The sequence below is a fragment of the Phascolarctos cinereus genome, unplaced genomic scaffold (assembly GCF_003287225.1).
Source record: "Phascolarctos cinereus isolate Bilbo 61053 unplaced genomic scaffold, phaCin_HiC Scaffold_2;HRSCAF=192, whole genome shotgun sequence".
NCBI classification, from domain to species: Eukaryota; Metazoa; Chordata; class Mammalia; order Diprotodontia; family Phascolarctidae; genus Phascolarctos; species Phascolarctos cinereus.
Genome location: NW_027555625.1, coordinates 124,350,837 through 124,368,179, shown reverse-complemented (window position 1 = coordinate 124,368,179; position 17,343 = coordinate 124,350,837). Strand labels below are relative to the sequence as shown.

Below are 17,343 nucleotides of genomic sequence, written 5' to 3'. Positions count from 1 at the left end.
TAGCATAGTGATGAGCACATAATATATTCCCCATAAATATTTATGTACATATACATATATATGTGTGTATTATATATGTGTACTTATATGTATATTTGTAGTTCATTGATTGAATGCTGTTTAATTATAAGTGTGCTGATTGAATTGTCTTCCTCTCTGATTAGATTCACCTGCGACGATGTCGACTTCAACCTGCGAGTGCACAGCGCTGGCCTCCTTTTGTGCCGATTTAATCGTTTCAGCGTCATGAAGAAGCAAATTGCTGTTGGTGGCCACAGGTCCTTCCACATCAAATCCAAGGTGAGTGAGGAAATGGTTGCTGTGTGGTTATTTCTCCCTCTCTGAGTTGGTTAGGGTGCATTGGCAAGAGCCCTGTGCATGAGGTCTAACTTAGCAGCTTATCTTGTGTGTCATTTAAACACTTGGAGTGTCACTGTTCTCATTTGTGACATGGTGATTATAATATGCACCTTGCCTGTCTCACAGGGCTGTTAGGATCAAATGGATGGTGCATGTGATGGCACTGGAATGATACTAAGTTGTTATAGAAATGTAAATTATTTATATAGAAATGTAATGAAATATTATATATTATCACATAGAAACAGTAATGCCTTTCCACTAAAGTCTCAGGTGCCTTCTCAGGTGCCTCACAATTGGGATGCAGGTGCCTTTTGATTGCAGAACACTGTCCTGGCAGGGGACAGGCTTTGGCATATCTTGACACGTTGGAGAGGCTTTGAGGATTTCAAAGGTGATGAACTTAAAGACATTTAATCTTTTGTCTGTGAGCAGCCTAACTAAGTTCAGTACCATTGCTAGAAGGCTGGCCACTAAGGGATGAATTGTTTTAGCCACAACAGTTGATTAAGACCTTTTACTAAGGCATAAAGTGTTTATGTTCTGCGTCAATGGAAGGAATCCTTACCAATGATTTAATAGACCTCTCAAAACAACAGCAACAATAATAACAACAATGATGATAATAATAATGCACCCTGAGGCTTGCATAGCTCTTAACAATTAATAGCGCTGGTTTTTACCTCCTTGTCAAATAGAAAGAAGAGTAAACTTCATCATTTAAATATAGATATGGTTTGATTTTGGTATCAGGTAAACACAGTGTTCTCATGTACACAATTATTCTAAGCCTTGTGAATTTAGAGTTTCCATTGGTTTCTGGAGAAAGATGCTTGGTCTATGGGTTTTCAAATATATCTTTGTACATTTATTCTCAGATGAAGTCTGCAAAAGGACTCTAATTGTGACAGTATTGATAGTGTGCAAAGAGATGTCAATTCAATTCAACCAACATTTATTAATCAAGAGACTGTGATGGGTACTGGAGATACAAAGATGAAAAACAGAAGTCACTAGCTTTAGTGAGCTTACAGGATAATAGTGGGGATATGCCTAGTAAGAATGCAGTTTAGGTGAAAGAGACACCAAAAAAGCTAAGATAATTTAAGAATTCAGGGAATTGAATTCATCTGTAGATGGAGGAAATAGAGGAAAATTTCCATCAATAAGCATTTCAGAAGCACCTAGTATATACACCAGGCACTGTGCTAGGTACTGGAGTTCCAAAGACAAAGATGAATCAGTGCCTGCTCTCAAGGAATTTACATCCTATCCAGGGAGACAGCATACATTAAATATTTACAGAATAAACACACACACACACACACACACACACACACACATATATGTATATTAGAATTACATATATCAACATCTAAAAATAAATACAAGGTAGTTTTGGGATATAAGCACCATCATCTAGGGGAATCAGGAGAGGCTTCATGGAGAAAGTAGACCCTAGGTTGGGCCTTTTTGTTGCTGTTCAGTTGTTTCAGTCATGTCCAACTCCTTGTGATCCCTTTTGGGCTTTTCTTGGCAGTAGTTTGCCATTTCCCTCTCCAGTCCATTTTACAGAGGAGGGAACTGAAGAAAACAGGGTTAAGTGACTTGCCCAGGGTCACACAGCTAGTGAGTGTCTGAGGCCAGATTTGAACTCTGGTCTTCCTGTCTCCAGGCCCAGTGATCTATCCACTGTGCCATATAGTTGTCCCAGGTTGGGCTTTAGAGGAAGAGAAAAATGTCAGTTGGCAGAAATGTGATGGGATAAGGAATATAAGGAATGTGCTGAGCATGTGAATAGAGAAGAGGCAAGAGAGGGCAGAATGAGACTGGGAACCAGTGAACAGTTTATTTTGTCTGGCATCAGTAATAAAAGAAGCAATGCAAAAGCAATGTAAGGTTTTAATAGGGTAAATCTTCTGAATTTGAAAAGTGCTTTGTAAACATAGTTTCTAGTGTTTTAGTCACTATTTCTATATTGAGTAATGCTACTCAACCATTATCATCAATACCAATTTTCACAGACTTCTTGTTTTCTCATGGTGATGGAGACGTTTTTAACCATGTTGTATTCCTCATGCAAACTCGCTTTTCAAAATACTATTTGGGCCATGGGATTAAGCCTAGTATTGTGAAGATTATACAGTAGGAATATAAATGGAACTTTCTATTGTATTTCTTTGTAGTGAGTTTTCATTTCAACATACAGTGATGAAGGAATACAGAACAAAGGGGAGGGTCAGTTGATATATAGCTGCAATTAATTTGCAAAATATTCCCAAGAAAGGTCTTTCCAGGGTTCGTTATTACCCTTCTTAGTGATGGAAAGTAAATGTATTTTCTCTGAAAAGTGAAACTCAGTATCTAGGCAGTCCAGACTCTTTCTTCCCTGATAGTAAGATGACCAGCATTGGGTCCAGTCTCTGAATAACCAAAGGCATTAGGTCCAATATTATTCTCAAAGCCATCATTCTTTTATAGGGAAGGGAGAGCAGGAAGATAATATAACAAATGATTCTAAATGTAGGCCATAACTCCTGGCTGGTGTAAAACCTGAGTGTGACCCACATTTCCTGCCTTTCAAATCCAGTGGGTGGTAGTGATGATTTATCGTGGAAAAGTTGAGATAAAGGGAACAATAACAAGGGCTTAAGGTAGAGATCAGTAATAGTACAAATGAATAAAACAAAAAATTTCACAGTAAACATGTATTTAAATGGTAATTTTGCATAATAATTTTTTGGTGCATAAATCTAGTCTTTATTTAATAGATTAAAATAATTTTATATAGATAAATAATATATTATAGACAACATTTACATTGACTTAATTATATACTATATCTAATATATAATTTATATGCCATAGCTAACTTGTATATAACATTTCTATGTATGAATAATGTATGCAATGAAATAAATAATTTATAAAGGAACCTAGAAATCATTTTAGCCAGGCAGTATTTTATCTCCTTGGCAAGCAAAGAGATGTGACAGTCAAAATCAACACAATAGAGTATAGACACAATTGTAAAATACTGGTGAACAAGGCAGATACCTACTTTGTCATTTTTGTAAAAGTTTTGAGAAAGATACATATATCAGGGATATACTTGATGGAAATGAGAAAAGCATGCTTTGGTCTGGGCTTCTGGCCAAGACGCTGCCTTGATTTCAGTGAGGCATGTTTTACAGTAGGCCTTTCCCTAATCTATCAGCGTAGTCTATAGTCTTTCCTTAATCTAGTCTAGTCTTTCCCTAATCTATTTAGTGAGAAATGGAAATGAAGTGTATTGGACATAATTTCTTTTATTTTTAATGACTTGTTCTTTTGCTGTTTCATTATGATCTTTGCTTCATTAAGGGCCCTCAAATCATTTCTTATAACACATTTTCTAAAAATTTTGCTTGATATCACTCTCAAGTCTTATGCTCTACTGAGGAAATGGAGGCTATTAGACCTGGCCTAACTCTTTTCCTTTGCTCTATATTTCAAAACCCTTTGACAACATCCCCCCCCCCATTTCTATTTGTCTCTGATAAGGAGATAACCTTCCTCCTCACCAAGGCCAGTCCCAATTCACATACTTTTAATCCCATTCTCTCCCATCTTCTCTGGCAGATTTCCCTGATGTTCACCCCCTTTATCTTTCTTAATCTTCAGTTCCTCCTTTTCTATGGTTTCTTTCCTTTCTCTCTACAAACATGCTCAAGTCTTCAATTCTTCATAAACTTTCATTTGACTCTGTTGGATAGTCCAATCAAAATATCATTCTATATTTTTTCTTCACTTTCCCCAAACTCCTAGAAAAAGCCATCGTTCTCCATGTTCTTTCCTTTTATTCCCTTCTCATCTTTTTGTTTAAGTATAGCTTCTTATCTGTCAACTGAAACTGTTCTCTTCAAAATTAATGGTGATTTCTGAATTGCTGAAATGGAGGCCTTGTCTCAATCTTGATCCTTCTTGACTTTTCTACATATATTTGACACTTTTGACTACTTTTTCCTCCTAGACTTTCCTCTCTGGGTTTTCATGACACTGTTCTCTCCTGGTTCTCTTCCAGTCTATCTGATCACTCCTTACTCTTTTTTGCAGAATCATCCATAGCATTCCCCTTCATTCTTCAGTATACCCTAAAGCATTCTTCTCTCTTTATTCTCACTTACTTGGTGACCTCATCGGATGACATAGTTTAATTATTCCCTCTATGCTGATAACTCCCAGATCTTTACTTCCATCCCTGGTCCTTATCCTGTAGTACTATATCACCAATGGCCTACTGGATTGTTAGAAATATTGAATATCCCATAGACATCTCTAACTCAAGATGTCCAAAACTGAACTCACCTTATCTTCCACACCTGCACCTTTTCTGAATTTTCCATAATTCTGTCAACGGCACCACCATCCTTTTAATCACTTTTGTAAACTTAGTGCCATCTTCCACTCTACGTTCTCCTTTGTCTCCTATATATCCACTTAGTGGCCAAATCTTGCCATTTCTACCCCCAAAGCATCTTCCCATATCTGCCCCATTCTTTCCCATCCACTTGCCCAGCACCCTGATTTAGGTTCTCATTACCTCTTGTTCTTTTCCCCAAGCTTACTCCATTGCCTGGAACATCCCTTAGTATGTCTATCTCTTAGAATCACTAGCTTCCTTCGGAGCTCAGCTTCCATGCTACCTTCTACATGAAGCCTATTCCTAGTCCCCCAGTGGCTAGTATCTTTCCCTTATAATTACCTTGTATTTGTTTTGCATGTATTTTATTTATGCTTATATAACAACAATAACTAACATTGAGCTTCAAGGTTTGTAAAGCACTTTACATGTGTGATCTCATATGATTCTCACAACAGCCCTTTAAGTTAGATGCCATTATTATCATCCCCATTTTACTTATAAGAAAACTGAGGCCAAGAGAAATTAAGTAACTTATACTATGTCAAACATCTAGTAAGTGTCTGAGGCTAAAATAAAAGTCAGAGCTTTTAACTCCAAGTCTAACACTTTATCTATTGCACCACCTGTCTGCCTATGTTATACATGTATAGGTTGTCTGCTTACTAAATGTAAGCTCCTCCAGAGCTAGGAGTGTTTCATTATTTTCTTTTATCTCTAGCATTTAGCCCTTGATTGATAAAGTTTGTTCTCACATAGCAAGCCAACCACTAAAGTCATCAGTAAACCTCCTGCAATGTACATTTCCTAAAAAGTTAAGCCAAGCAGCATGGAACAATGATTTTGATCCATAATACATCCTTACAACCACATAGTTTACTATTTGCTAAAATGAAGGGACACATCTTTAACTTTAATATGTTATTACTTACATCTTCTACTGTATTTCACTTGTTTTGTTCCTGTTTGGTGTTGTTTTCATTTAATTAAGAGTTAATATCTTGTTCTTTTTCCTCTTCTTTCTTCATCACATCACACAAATTTCTGCATATTTCTTTGACATCTCCATATCTTCGTACTGTTCCTTATAGTCCAATAATATTCCACTATAGTTGTGTATCACAATTTGTCTACCCATGCTCCTTTCATTTGGCACGTAGTTTGTTTTTAACTTCAATTATTATAAATGATGCTGCTGTGAATATTTTTGTACAGATAGATCTTTTCTTGTTGCCAATAAACTCCTTGGGATATAAACCCAGTAGTGGGATTGCTGGACCAAAGGGTATGAGCAATTTTGACTTTTATTCCGTAATTCTAAATTTATTTCCATAACAGATTGTTCCTGTTTTCACACCACTCCTCCAACATCAAACATTTTCGTCTTTGCCATGTATCTTTTTTTTTAACCGGACACATTGTCTTGTGCTATTAACTTGTGTGATTCCTCTCCCTATCCTCCCACAGCAGGATTCTAAGCTTAAAATCAAGGAGCGGATATTATTAATCTCTTTATTCCTGACATCTAGTATCATGTTTTCTGTACATACATAATAACATCTTTGAATCTCTGTTTCTCACGTCTAAAAAGAGGAGTTTGGATTAGATAATATACAAATACACTATCAGTTCTAATTCCTATGATCCTTATCCTAATGTATATGCAACAACCCAATTTTTAACTGGACTGTTGCTTTTTTTTGTATTTATGTAGGTGTCTGATAACCCAGTGTCCATTGCACCCTCTCAGTACATCTGTGCCCCGGATAGCAAGCACACTTTCCTTGCAGCTCCTGCTCAGCTTCTACTTGAAAAATTCCTACAGCATCACAGCCATCGTTTCTTCCCCCTGTCACTAAAGAATTATGGCCACCCTGTGCTGTCTGTTGATTGTTACCTGAATTTGGGACCTCAGGTAATTTGTAAGCAAGCATTGAGTGCTCAACTCATAGGAGTTCAACAATAGGGGATTGAATTTCTTTGAATGATTTTTAGGATGTAGGTTTGGAAGGGGCACTTCAGTTTTCCACTTGAGGGAGGATAGACAAATAGAGCATTTATTAAGAGCTTACTATGTTCCAGAAACTGTGCTAAATACCCTCAAAAAGCTTACGTTATAATGGGGGAAGACAGCCTCTAAAGGGGAGCTACGAAGGGGTCTGGGCTACTCCTGTAGTGACGTGGCTAAAAAATGGCCTGGAAATATAGTAGAGGCCTAGATCCCCAACATGATAAGGCCAGAGATGGCCTGTCAGAGCCCAGAGTGGCTCTAGAGATGAAGTCCAAGGTTCTGGTAGGGATGAGGTGGAGACAGTGACTTGAGTGAAATTGGCATAGTGTAGAAAGGGCCAGGAATTGTGATGGAGGTCTTTTCATGAGAAAAATAAGGCCAAAGCTGACCTATTAGAATCCAGAGTGATTCAAAGGGTAGAGTCCATGGTTCCAGTGAAACTAAAGAGTATGGTTTTAGTCCATCTAATATCCTGAAAAATTAATGTGGTTTGAGAGTGAGCCTAACTTCAAATTTTGCTGTAATCTTGGGTAAGTCATTTAATCTTTGAGACTCAGTTTTCTCATCTGTAAAAAGGGAATAAGTATACTTGAACTATCTATTTCACAGGGTTGTGGGAGAATATATTTTTAAAACCTTTAAATGTTATTTAAAAAACCTTAAAATGTTATACAAATGTGAGATATTGTTATGATTGCACTGTGTTTTGTGTGTGTGCTCTGTGTGTGTGTGTGTGTGTGCACGCACTCACTAAATACATTGTTGAATATCCTAAGGGAAGCATCCTTTTTTTTTTTTGCCACCCTTTGCTTCTTCCTTTTTCAGGTTGCTGTTTGTTATGTGAGTTCCAGGCCTCATTCTTTAAACATCAGCTGCTCAGATCTGCTGTTTAGTGGGCTCCTGTTATACCTTTGTGACTCCTTTGTGGTTGCTAGCTTTTTGAAAAAGTTTCATTTTCTGAAAGGTAAGTTACCTGAATGGTTGCACAAGCAGAGATGCAAAAAAGGACTTTAGAGGTTAATTCCTTCAGTTCATCATTAAATGTCTGCTTTGCTAAGTACTGGTGAAGTTACAAATATAAATCAACCATGGCCTCTTTTTGCAATATTCTGACAGTCTACAAGTGGGGATCTATCTATTTATGTAGCAATAATAGTGATATAGTAAATTATAATTGTAGGTAGCAGAGGTGATTGATGGAGTCTCTGATCAATTTAAATCTCCTAATGCACTTTAAAAGATTATGCCACATGAACCTTTGCTGGAAGGAGTGCCTCCCAATACAGTGGACATGTGTCCTAGCCCTGACTGAGGGGAAGTTCTAGAAACTCCTTTGATTAGTCCCCAGTAACTGGGGCTGCATCCAAGATGATTGATGACTGAGCATTAGGGGGAACAGACCCTTACTCACCAATTATGTTGAACGCATGATTACTCCCCAGTATTACACATACAGTAACTGTAATGCAGAGTGGAAGGTGGTCAGGGCACAATACACATCCAGAGTGCTTTGTGAGGTTTGACGAAGAAAAGGTATTCTTTGGGGGATTCAGGAAAGGTTTCCTAGAGGAGATAGCAATTAAGTAGGGTTTTGAAGAGATAAAGCATAGAGAAGAAGGGGAGAAGTTAGGAGGAGGAACAGAAACCAAGGGAAGGAGGAATATTAAAGAAGGAAGGGTCACCGTATCCTCCAGAGAAGAAAATTCGAGTCAACAAGTTAACAAGCATTTTTTAAGTACCTGTGTACCCAGCACTATACTAAATACTGGGGATAAAAAGATAAGCAGAAAGAAATCAATTCCTGCCCTCAAAAGAGCTTATATTCTAATGGCAGGAGAGAACACATAAAAGGAGCTAAAAAATTAAGGGAGCAGGGAGTATGGGTGGAGCCTGGAGAATGAAGGATGACTGGTCGGTGCCACTTCTCATAGTGCAGGTTCCAGTGGGAGAAGGGAGCCACGGGGGTGAAGGGAGAAGGTAGCTGAAGAATGAGGTAATAAGGACGTCAGTGGTGGTTTTTGAGAGGATAGTTTCTGGAGAGTGGTGAGGACAGAAGTCAGATTGAAATGGGGAAAGGGCTGTAGAGAAATAAGTAGTTTGTAAGGAAGTGGAGACATTGTATACAGACTTTTTCTAGAAGTTCTGTGGAAAAAGAGAGTTGGGACAGTAGCAGTCAAGGAAAGGGTTCTTTAGGTTTAAGGGTCAGGATCTATGAATTCAATGGCAAAGAGAACTCCTAAGTGAATTATTTGGACTTCTAGGAGATTAAATAGCTTGCCTATGGTTACACCACTATTTTATGTCAGAGGCAAGACTTGAACCCAGGTCTTCTTAAGTTTGAGACCAGTTCTCGATCCATTATGCTTCTTTTTTTCAAGATTGAGGAGACCTTAGAATAGTGGGTCATAGGATATAGAAGTGGAAGCAGTCTTAGGTCATGGGAAGGAGCCAGCGGCAAGTATTAAAAGTGTTAAGTGCAGGGGCACTTAGGAGCGGAGACAGGTGATGAAGCAAGGACTTGGAAAAGATGGCACATGTGAAGGGCACATATGGAGAAGTTAACTTGGCACTGAGTAGGCCCTGCTTCAGAGACATGGAGGAAGAGAAGGAAGGCAGGTTGAGACATTGAGGTAAAGAGACAGGAAGGCCCTTTGCTGGATGTTGGACTGGACACAAAGATGAATATGACAATCCCTGATTTCAAGGCCTGTGTAGTCTAGTTGGGGAGATAGGACATGTCTATAACAAGATCATTAACTAAATATTAAGGATTTTATATAATATCTTATTTGCTTGTCTTATTTTCAAATTTATAATAATTTTTTTTTAAGTTTGGCAATTGGGGGTAAGTGACTTGCCCAGGGTCACATAGCTAGTAAGTGTCAAGTATTTGGTCTGAGGCCGAATTTGAACTCAAGTCGTCCTGACTTCAAGGCCGTTGCTCTATCCACTGTGCCACCTAGCTGCCCCCTATAATAACAATTTTAAAGGAGTTAATAAACCAGCCTATAAGCCAGCATATGCCAAGTGCTAAAAGATTAGTACAGACAGTGAAAGCTACATGACAGCAGAAAGAATGACTCAGTATTGGCTGGAGTAATTAGAGAGGGCCTCAAAGAGGCGGTGATCTGGGACTGAGCCTTGAAGAATGGGTAGAAGTAGAAGGATACATAATGATAAATGTGCATAGGTGTATATGTATGAGCATGTGTGTATGTGCAGGTACATGTATCTATCAACACATCTTGGTTGCCATGTGTTGCATGTGTATGTATCCACATACATATATACGCACATATATATACACATATATATTTTACTTTGCTGTCTCTCTCTCTCTCTCTCTCTCTCTCTCTCTCTTCTCTCTCTCTATTTGTGTACAGAGAGTGAGCAGGATAGTGTAGAGACCCAAGAAGAACTGAGTTCAAGTCCTGCCTTTGATATACATAGATTTTCTAGCCTTGGGCAAGTTACTTCATGTCTTAGAGTTCTAAGATTACATATTTCAGAGAAGCTTCCAACCTGCATTGGTAGGAGTATCCTATCATGGGAGTTCTTTATACTAATGAACTCACAGATCCAGTCCATATCCCTCTATCTGTCCTATGGCTATATATGATCAGGTGGGCTGGGGAATTATGTAGTCTTGTCCATGTTGTTTCCTCTTTTCTTTCTCTTCCTAGTTCCTTTTCTACCTCTTCTTTTCTGCTTCCATGTTATCTCCTGTATCTGATTATTAGCACTTCTTCTATTACCATAAGTTTTCAAAGGATTTAAAAATGTTATCATATGGGCTTGGACTTTTGATCCTTTCCATCTAGGCTGAATGAATCATTTTCAGTGGTTGAAAACACACAGGTCAGGCCATAGTTGTCATTTTTACACATTCTTGTTTCTCAAGGTATAAGAAAAAGAATGGTGAAGTTGGAGTCAGGAGACCTGGGTTTTTCAAATCCTGTTTCTGAGCCTTACTAGCCATATGACTTGATCAAGTAACTTAAACTCTCTGAAATTGTTTTCTTATTTGTAAAATAATGTCAGTAATACTTGTACTATATACCTCCATGAAATTTTAAGGAAACTTTTTTTAATAAATCACATGTAACCTCCTGTTGCAACAATACAATAGGATTATTTTAAAATCTAAACTCTCTACTGCTTTAATGAGTTTATTTTAGAAAAAAAATGTTAGAAGTACAATCATAATTACTCAACTCTTGTTGTGGAAAATTTCCAACATTTAGACAGAAGCATGGTTTTCTGTATTAATTTACATTTATATCTACCTCTGTTAGTCCCTGACATCTTTGTGGTTGAAGCAAAATGTAGGTTACTAGAAACTTCTGAGTAATAAAGCAGCAGATTATTTTATGGTATGTGTTGATAAATAGGCAAGGTGGGGTATGGTAAGGGGGTGGGAGGAAGTAGGAAGAGGAGTTGGAGAAAAAGTAGACTTCATGTTTTTTTTTTTAATTTCCCCTCAGTTCTTGAGAAGGTGTTTCCAAATGGTAGGCTGAGTCCCAGATTTCTGTTCTGAAATGCCTGTAGAGCTGATTACCCTCCTTGTTATTTCACTTCTCTGGCAAAGCTCAGTCTTATCTTTTCTTTCTTCTTTCACTGGCTACCCCTGGGCTGCTGGTTCTTTCCAGCTCAGCTCTGGATGTCCCCTTTCCTTCCTCTGTGCAGTCCAACCCTCAGAATCTCTCTGGTTCTGAGACAAATATTCTGTTTTTTTAACCTTTATATTGATTTTATTTCTAGTTTATGAAACAAATCAAATATTTCCATAACAAAATAGAATAAAACAAGATGATTATACACACAACTGTAAATCCATTATGGACAGCTTACTATTCCTTTTTAAATATATAATAAAGTTATCACGTAAATTTTTTTCTCCCCTTCCCCCCCACCCTAGAGATGGTTACCATTAGATACAAGTATGTATGTATGTATACATGAAATTCTATATGTCTATTTATCAGTCCTTTCTCTGGATTCAGATAGTATCTTCCTTCACATGTCCTTTGAAATTAATTTGGGTATTTATAATAGTCAAAATGACTTAGTTGCTCAAAGTTGTTCTTAAAACAATATTGCTGTTGCCATATACAATGTTCTCTTGGTTCTGCTCATTTTGCTCTTTATTATTTTGTGCAACTCCATCCATGATTTTCTAAAATCATCAAGCTCATCATTTCTTATAGCACAGTAGTATTCTATCATGATTATACACCACCACTTGTTCAGCCATTCCCCAACTGATGGGCATCCCCACAATTTCTAGTTCTTTGTCTTTACAGAGAGAGCTGCTGTAAATATTTTAGAACTGATCAATGATCAAAGGATATGAACTGATAGTTTTCTGATGAAGAAATCAAAACAATTTATTTTATAGTCATGTGAAAAAATGCTCTAAATCACTATTGATTAGAGAAAAGGAAATTAAACAACCTTGAGATATCATTTTACACCTATCAAAGAAGGTAAAATGAAGGGGAAAGCCACAAATGTTGGAGGGGATGTGGAAAATGAGTTCCTTAATTCATTGTTGGTGGAACTATGAACTGATTCAACCATTTTGGAGAACAATCTGAAATTGTACCCAAAGTACAAAATTGTACCCAAAGTACAATTAGCTCTACTCTTTGACCTGACAACACTAGGTTTATTTCCAAAGATGATTAGGGGAAAAAGAAAAGAACCTATATGTTCTAAAATATTTATAGCAGCTCTCTTTGTGGTGAAAGATGCTTCTTTTTACACAAGTTTCTCAGGGTATGACCAAAGTCCCTCATCCTATGTCTTTAATTGATTTGAGGAAAGCAGAGGCCTTGTTCATACCTAGTTCCAATTGACTTAATCATAAAATGTTCTTAACCTAACAGCTTACAATCTAATGAATGAAGGCAATATCCAAAAGGCAGCTGAAAATAGGAGTGGTGGACGTGATGGAGATCAGTCCATAGGAGTGTAGCTCAATAGGAAATGCAAAAATGTCTGTCTGGGAAGCCCCCTTTAAATAGATGCTTTGGAAATAGTTACTTGTTCCTTTCTCCAGCCCACCAATAAGAGGGGCAAAGTGTGCTGATTAGATATTATTACCGAGGCTGAAACAATCTTGCAGGATAATGAGTTTCCTGAGGGATAGGGAGTCTCTTCAAAACAGAAACAGCGTGCAAATGTGAAGCTGTTTTTATTGTTGTTGTTATTCATTTTTTTTCTTATTTGTGTAGGCGCCACCTTATGCGTCATCTGTCAGGATCGTAACTCGCTCCGTCAGACTGTTGTACGCCTGGAGCTGGAAGATGAGTGGCAGTTCAGGCTTCGGGATGAGTTCCAGACAGCCAATGCCAAAGAAGACAGGCCGCTTTTCTTCCTGACTGGGCGGCACATTTGAAAGAAACAACAGCCCCATTTTCTGAAAGAGCAGACACTTCAGAAAGCTCTCCTGCCAAGGTGATTGATAGCACATCAGAGCTGAAAAAGGATCTTAGAGCTCATCAAGTCCACTCCACCTATTTTACAGGCGGTAGGACTAGCAACCTAGAGGAGTTCAGTGATTTGTCCTTGATCATACAGTGAGTTACTGACTGAGCTGAAAACCCAGGTCTTCAGAATGCTTACTTCATGGGGAAACTTTCACCATCAATAGTGCCATACCCATAGACCTGCATAGAGAGCTTCAGAGCTGGAAGGGATCTTTGGAATCCAGGTAAACTGAGACCCAGAGAGTAGAAGTTTAGAGAAGAGCCAGGGATATATGACCCAGGTCTCGATTCTCATTCCCTTGTGCCCTTTCCACCACAACATATTGCTGAGACTTCTGGGACATTTTGAAACCATTTCTTTAAGAACAGAGTTTTGACAATTCACCATGTTATCTATATGCTTCAATGACAGAAACTTGTGGTCACTTTTGGGTGACATTGTACATTATTGGATACTTGTTCCTGAAGTGGAAATATCTTCACGTTTGTAAGAAGGACCAATTACGAAGTATTCTTTTTCTGCCCATGTTACCATACAGGAAATATTTAGAAACAGTGTTGAAAATCACAAATCCCAGAGATATAGGATACATCTAAAAAGAGGTCATTGGAATAAAAATTACACAATCCTAGAATTTTGGTGGTATTTAGATCAATCGATTGATTGATCAAGAAGCATCTCTTAAGGGTGTTCTGAGTGCCAGGCACTGTGCTAAGCACCAAAGATAGAAGGAAAGACAAAAACATGTTCTCTGCCTTCAAGGAACTCAAATTCTAAAGAGAGAGACAATATGCAAACAACTATGTATACATTGGATATATACAGTACAAATGGGAGATAATCTCAGAGAGGAAGGCTCTGGCAGCGGGGAAAGGGGAGGAAAAAGGATAATATTAGATTGGATAAGTTTTTCATACTTTAGAAACCGGAACAAGGCACCAAATTAGCCACTTAATGAATGCATTCAAGCACATGATTTAATTTCTTTTAAAAATGTTTTATTCATGGCTTTTCCTTCTTTATGCTAATCATGTCCCAATATGCCTTGCTCCCCCCCACATTGAATTCTTCTTTTTAACAAAGGAAAACAATTATGTAAAACCAATGGACAAAGTCAGATAGTAAATAATACCATTTTGTCCCTGTGGTCCCCCACCTCTCTGCTAAAAGGAGAGAAGTGTTTCATCGTCTGTCATGTGGTTTAATTTCCTAACAAAGTTATGTACTCTGGTTGGTGTTAGATTTTCTGCATGAGAACAATATAGAGGACTATCTCTTGCCAAGAGTGAAAATGAAAGGACATGTCCTTAAATGATGTTAAATAAAATGTGTTCTACAGAGGAAATTATGTGGTGGCTCTCTGAGGGTTCTTTACAAACGAGAATTGATTTACAGAGAAATGAGAATGGAATTATTCAGTTCACTCAAAAAACAACAACACAGAAATGATGGATTAGCACAGGACCTGTGGCCATTTGTTTACTAAAAGCTTATTTTGGAACTTTTCATTAAGGCTTGGCTTTACTGGCAGGTAAAGTGTACCACTTGAAGTAGTTGCATAAATTAAGGACTTCCAGGAACCTAAGTACAGTGTGAGTGGGAGCAAAAGGGTACAAGGAATAACCAGATTCCAGAAGGGACTGACATTTGAGGCAGCATCTGGGCCAAAGGGCATTTTTCCAAACATCCTCTTTTAGATGGCATTGAAACGTGCTAATGGGCAGCAGTCACTTTTGCCTGGCTTGGACTTGAAGACATCGTATGAGAAATAGTGGAACCAAGAAGAAATAGCTTTGAAAGACAGTGCCGAAGATTGTATATTGATTTTTCTTTTTCTCCTTAAGGAAAACAAAACAAAACAAAACTCAAAACTTGTGAGTATGGCAGATTTGGGTTGATGTTTACAAAATTATTAGTAAATGGTAACTTTGTATATTTCATTATTCCTGTTTTGGAATGAAACTTTACTTTCTGTAGTTTTATTTGTCTTTTGTAAATAGTATCTCCTGTGCAGCTTTCCCTTACTTTGTATTAGTTAATTTAAACTTTTAAAAGGTCTTAATATTCAAGTTGGTTCCAGCCTTCATAAATAAAACTTGCAGTGCACTTATTGGTTTCTGATTATTTGCACAGTTATGAAATTCTGTGCATCCTGAATTATTATTGATGTAAAAATATTCATTACTGACCTTTTGTTGCAAATGGGGAAGTTTTTCATCAGGATTTTGGTTACTTGTGACATCCAACTTAAAAATATGCAGGGGCATTTTTATCTAGTGAACTAGCTATAACCAAAGTATGAGATTCTTAGTCTGGGATTCAGAACCCATTTTCTGGTGTTCTAGGCCCATTGTCAATCTCTTCCTGCCCTATTTCTTTTCTTTTTTAAAAAAAATTTATTTTCTTATGTTTTCCCTTTATATGAGTCCAGAGGAGGCAGGTGTGATATGGTGAAATAGAAATAAATTTGGAGTCAAGACTTATCTATATCTTTATCAGAATAATTATATCTGATAGGGTCTATGCAACACTTTTCTCCTCTAGTCATCTATCTTTTTTGTAGAGAGGAGGAAGTTTACGTGTGGTCAGGAACTATGAATTTGGCTTCTTTGTATTTGTCCTTTTTCCATTTATAATACTGTAGCCATTGTATGCATTGCTCTCATGGTTCTGCTTACTCTGTTCCACACACAGGGCTCATTATGTTTCCATGCCAGAGTTTTATTCCCGGGAAGTCTCTAAAATCCTAGGTTTAGCTTTTTCATGGTTGCCCCAAATGTGAATTCCCAACTGCTGCATTGTCTTGTAGAGGTGGCTAGGTGGCACTGTACATGGAGTTCTGGGTTTGTATTTAGGAGCAAATGCAGCCATAGGCACTTTACTAGCTGTAGGACCCAGGGGCACTTACCTCTCTGGGCTCCACTTTCCTTATTTGTAAAATGAGGGTGTTGGAATCAATGGCTTTTAAGGTCCCTTATGGCTTTAAATCTGTATAACAGACGATATAAATATTGGGTAGAAGACGTTTTATTTTACCTACCCCTGAAAATTTATAAGATGTGAAGAAATGTTCATTCATGCTATTATATACCATGCAGCATCTTTTGGATTATATTTTTATTTGTTTTGTTAAATATTTCTCAATTACATTAAATATTTTTTTAACATTCATTTAAGAATTTTTTTGAGTTCCAAATTCTCTCCCACTCTCCTACCCTTATTCCACCCATTGAGAATGCAATGATGTCAATTATACATGTAAAGTCATACAAAACATATTTCCATATTAGCCATGTTGCCAAAAAACCCAAAATGCAAGAAAAATAAAGTGAAAATTAGTACTCGGAGTTCATCGGTTTTCTCTCTGGAAGTGGATAGCATTTTTCATTATGAATCTTTTAGAATTGTCTTGGATCACTGTCTCAATCAATGCTCAGTCTTTCACAATTGATCATCATTATAATATTGTTACTGTGTACAATGTTCTAGTTCTGCTCACTTCACATTGCACCAATTCGCAAAGGTCTTTCCAGGTTTTTCTGAAAGCATCCTGCTCATTGTTTATTATAGCACAATAGTATTCCATCACAGTTATATACTCTACACTGCCACTTTTTTGGCTATTCCCCAATTGATGGGCATCTTCTTGATTTTCAGTTCTTTGCTACCACACAAAGAGCTGCTATACATATTTTTGTACAAATAAGTCCTTTTCCCTTTTCTTTGATCTCTTTGGTTTTGTATATTTTTTATAGATATAAATGGAGATTTATTAATGACATTATATGAATAATGAGTGGGTCAAAGAACAAATCATAGAAACAACCAACAACTATGCAAAAGGGAATGACAATAATGACAATGGTGAGACAGCACATCAGAATTTCTGATATGTAGCTAAAACAGTCCTTAGAGGAAAACTTATATTCCTGAGAACATACATGAACAGAATATATATATATATATATATATATATATATATATATATATATATATATATATATATATATATATATATATATATATGATTAGTGAATTGTATAAGCATTTAAAATGAGAAAATCAACAAAGGGACAAA

General features: G+C 37.2%; 1 protein-coding gene across 1 annotated transcript in view; it reads left to right on the top strand.

The window, feature by feature from the left end:
• The window catches only part of GREB1 (growth regulating estrogen receptor binding 1), a 139,430-nt gene extending 122,994 nt beyond the window's left edge, over positions 1-16,436 (top strand). The window contains exons 29-32 of the mRNA XM_020985304.2: positions 165-300; positions 6,477-6,677; positions 7,599-7,737; positions 13,010-16,436. Coding sequence (XP_020840963.1) covers positions 165-300; positions 6,477-6,677; positions 7,599-7,737; positions 13,010-13,173 — 640 coding nt within the window. The 3' untranslated portion in view covers positions 13,174-16,436. The remainder of the gene's footprint in view (positions 1-164; positions 301-6,476; positions 6,678-7,598; positions 7,738-13,009) is intronic.
• The last annotated feature ends 907 nt before the right edge of the window (positions 16,437-17,343 follow it).